The sequence below is a fragment of the Anomalospiza imberbis genome, chromosome Z (assembly GCF_031753505.1).
Source record: "Anomalospiza imberbis isolate Cuckoo-Finch-1a 21T00152 chromosome Z, ASM3175350v1, whole genome shotgun sequence".
NCBI classification, from domain to species: domain Eukaryota; kingdom Metazoa; phylum Chordata; class Aves; order Passeriformes; family Viduidae; genus Anomalospiza; species Anomalospiza imberbis.
The window spans coordinates 15,585,676-15,588,657 of NC_089721.1; the positions used below are offsets into that span (position 1 = coordinate 15,585,676).

The 2,982-nt window shown below is 40.1% G+C and overlaps 1 protein-coding gene across 2 annotated transcripts in view; it reads left to right on the top strand.

Annotated features, from left to right (window-relative positions):
- The window catches only part of ITGA2 (integrin subunit alpha 2), a 68,049-nt gene that overhangs the window by 47,344 nt on the left and 17,723 nt on the right, over positions 1-2,982 (top strand). For both annotated transcript variants that reach the window (XM_068177273.1, XM_068177272.1), the window contains 3 exons: positions 202-353; positions 1,403-1,513; positions 2,121-2,203. In XM_068177273.1, the coding sequence (XP_068033374.1) occupies positions 202-353; positions 1,403-1,513; positions 2,121-2,203 (346 nt within the window). The remainder of the gene's footprint in view (positions 1-201; positions 354-1,402; positions 1,514-2,120; positions 2,204-2,982) is intronic.

The window sequence follows — 2,982 nt, forward strand, 5'->3', positions numbered from 1 at the left end:
ACCTAAACCTGTTTGACTGCTTTGGAAAACACAAGAGAAAGTATTTTTATTTTGAAACTGCCCTGTGTTTAGCTATGAAAAGCATGAAATACTTAGTGTGGTTTGGAAAGCCTGGTCCCTGTAATATTGAGCATAGTAATGAGATTGCGGGCAACCATGCTCAGTCAAAAATGTACTAATGTACTGTTATTCTTCTTGTAGCTATAAAGTACAATGCAACACTGGATGCAGATCTCCAGTCCTCCAGAGTGACTTCTAGAGGATTTTTCAAAGAAAATAATGAAAGGTACATGCAGAGGGATCTTGTGGTGCATCATGAAGAGAACTGTGTTCATGATGTCTTCAGTGTACAAGTAAGTGCAATTGCAAGTACTCTTGCATAACAAAAGATCAGAGGAAGGCATGGATTAATTTTTTGTCTGTAATGTGAATTTCATGCATGGTGTACTGAATTATTTATGTTTCCCAAATACTCCCAGCTGAAAAATACTTAATAAGATTATGATTTCATAGAAACTAATAACTGCCATATTCAGTACAGATTTTTAGGATAGGAAAGAGGGTTCTTAATTGTGTTATTCAGCTTTGCTGTAATATAGAGCCCATGGTCTATAGTTTAAATAGATTTTAATTTCCCTCTGAGTAGACTCTTCTGTAAGAACTAAAACATACATGCAAATGTTTTCTTCAAACTAACATTCAGGCAGACTTTGGATGCATTCTGACCCCCAGTACACACCATGGAATTGAATAAAAATAAGCAAGTATCCATGTTTCTCCAGAACCAAAGCTGAACACAGCCCTGAGGCTTGCCTTAAGCTCTTTTGCATGATGATCGGTCAGGTAGAGGACTTCTGCCCCTGCTCTGGTTTGCAGTGACCTATTGATCTCATTTAGTGCCATGTGAAGCAGTGAGCCACAGGGCTAGGTGATTCATCCAGGACTGAGAAAAAGAGGAAACATGGCATTTAATGTATTTTAGTGTCACTCGGGCCCAGATGCTCTTTGTGATGGTAAGGCAGAGTGGAATAGGAATTTGACTTCTGCAGCTAGATGAGAATGAAGGCTACCTGGTGATGGCTTTGAGAACCAGCTCCTACAGCTGCAGACAATCTCCATGTTCCTTAGCCCTAGTAGTTACTTTGATGTGCACAGTTTCCAGGAATCCTAGAAAAATCAGTTTTATCATGGAAATCACACTGAAAACTGTTAATCTAGAGGAATCCACACTAGTCAATCTCACAAAATTATTTTCTTTAAGAAATGAAGCTTTGAACTGTTGCTTCTCCTTGTTTAAAGCAAGTATTATTTTACTGCACATTCTCAATTAACAGTAGAAATTATCAATATTATCCTGTTTTCTGTGCTGGCAGCCATCATCTGAACCATGTGTGTTTTACAGGAGCCTTCGGATGCAGTGAATTCTCTTAGTTTGCGCATTGACATTGGCCTTGCAAATCCGGGCTCCAGCCCTGTCCTGGACATATCTTCTCCAGCATCTGTGGCCTACGGTGTAAGTATGCAGATTTACTATTCATGGCCATACACATCCATAATGTGTGGACCCCATAAACACCAAAGAGGTACATGCAAGTGAAAACTGGTGCTCTGTGTAAGTCATATGGAGGGGTGTCCCCCGGTTCCTTTCATACCTGTGCCTGTATTATGTGAGCTTGCTCACACACACACACACACACACACACACACACACACACAAAATCAGCCACCGTAGCACATAACAAGCATGTCAGTTCAGCCATGTCACCATTGACGTGAACTTCTAGTTGATGGCAAAGATGAATTCTTTCAGTTTACTCTACAGTAAAAAAGTACATAAAAGAGAGATGGAACTAATTTGACTACATCACTTTTGCTGTCATTGAAGAGTAACCTGTCTGTACTGTTCTTGGATCAATTGACATGTAGCAACACATTATTCAGTTCTCTTGTTCACTTGTCAATATTTTTCATGTCCTTCACACGGTTTTCATGTCCTAAGAGGATTTTCTTATCTGCAAGCCAAGAATTTGCTTCAGCTTGAAGGTGTTTGCACTCTAGTGTCTTCAGATAATGTTAAAGGTTGAGCCCTGTCATTTAGGAAATGTTTTTGGTTTTACTAGATTCCTTTTATTAAAGACTGCGGTGAAGATGAACTTTGTGTCTCTGATCTTGTTCTGAATGTTCAGCAGAAAGCAGATGACAGGTAAGAGCTGAATCAGTGGAAATGTTAAGGTCCAGTGTTTACAACAGCTGGTTTGTCTGCAGGCTTTGGATTAATTTCTAGAGGAGAATGCCTTTCCACTTTAACATCTACTCAGAAACAGCACAGATAAAAAAAGCAATGGCATTTTAACCTAAATTTAATCAAGGAAAAAGAGGTAGGATAGGAACACAAACACAGAAGTAGGACTCTTGTCAACTTAGACCAATCCAAGTTTTGGTACCTTAGAGATGAGGACATAGTGATTATTTAACAAATTGTGTCTGACTGGCTGCTGTTGGGAAAGGGAACACAGTGGGAGAGCAGCAGTAGCTGCAGCAGCTGTCTTCATCCCTCCTACAGGGAGTAGTGAGGATCCTGCAGTAGCTGTGCCATTGGGGAGTTGTGGTCAGCTATTTGGGCAGCACATATTCTAAATCCATGTCAGATGTATATGCACATATGTACATCACAGAGATAAGGCTTCCCATGTGTGCTGCCTGCTCTGTCCATCTTCCCACCAGGGTGGACCCCTTGAAAATTCAGCAAAGTCACTTTGACAACATATAATCAAAGTCCTGAACTTTTGGAATACAATAATTCTATCTGGTTTTAGGAAGGACCATCACAGAATTTCTTATGCCAAGGGGTTTAGAAAGCAGAGCGTTTAAGTTTGTACAATGTAGGAAATGTCTTGCTGTGCTTGTTATTTGTTGTTGGCTTCGGGCAACACATTTTCCTGATCCACAGCTGTTCTAGTACCTCTGTTTACAACAATGGAC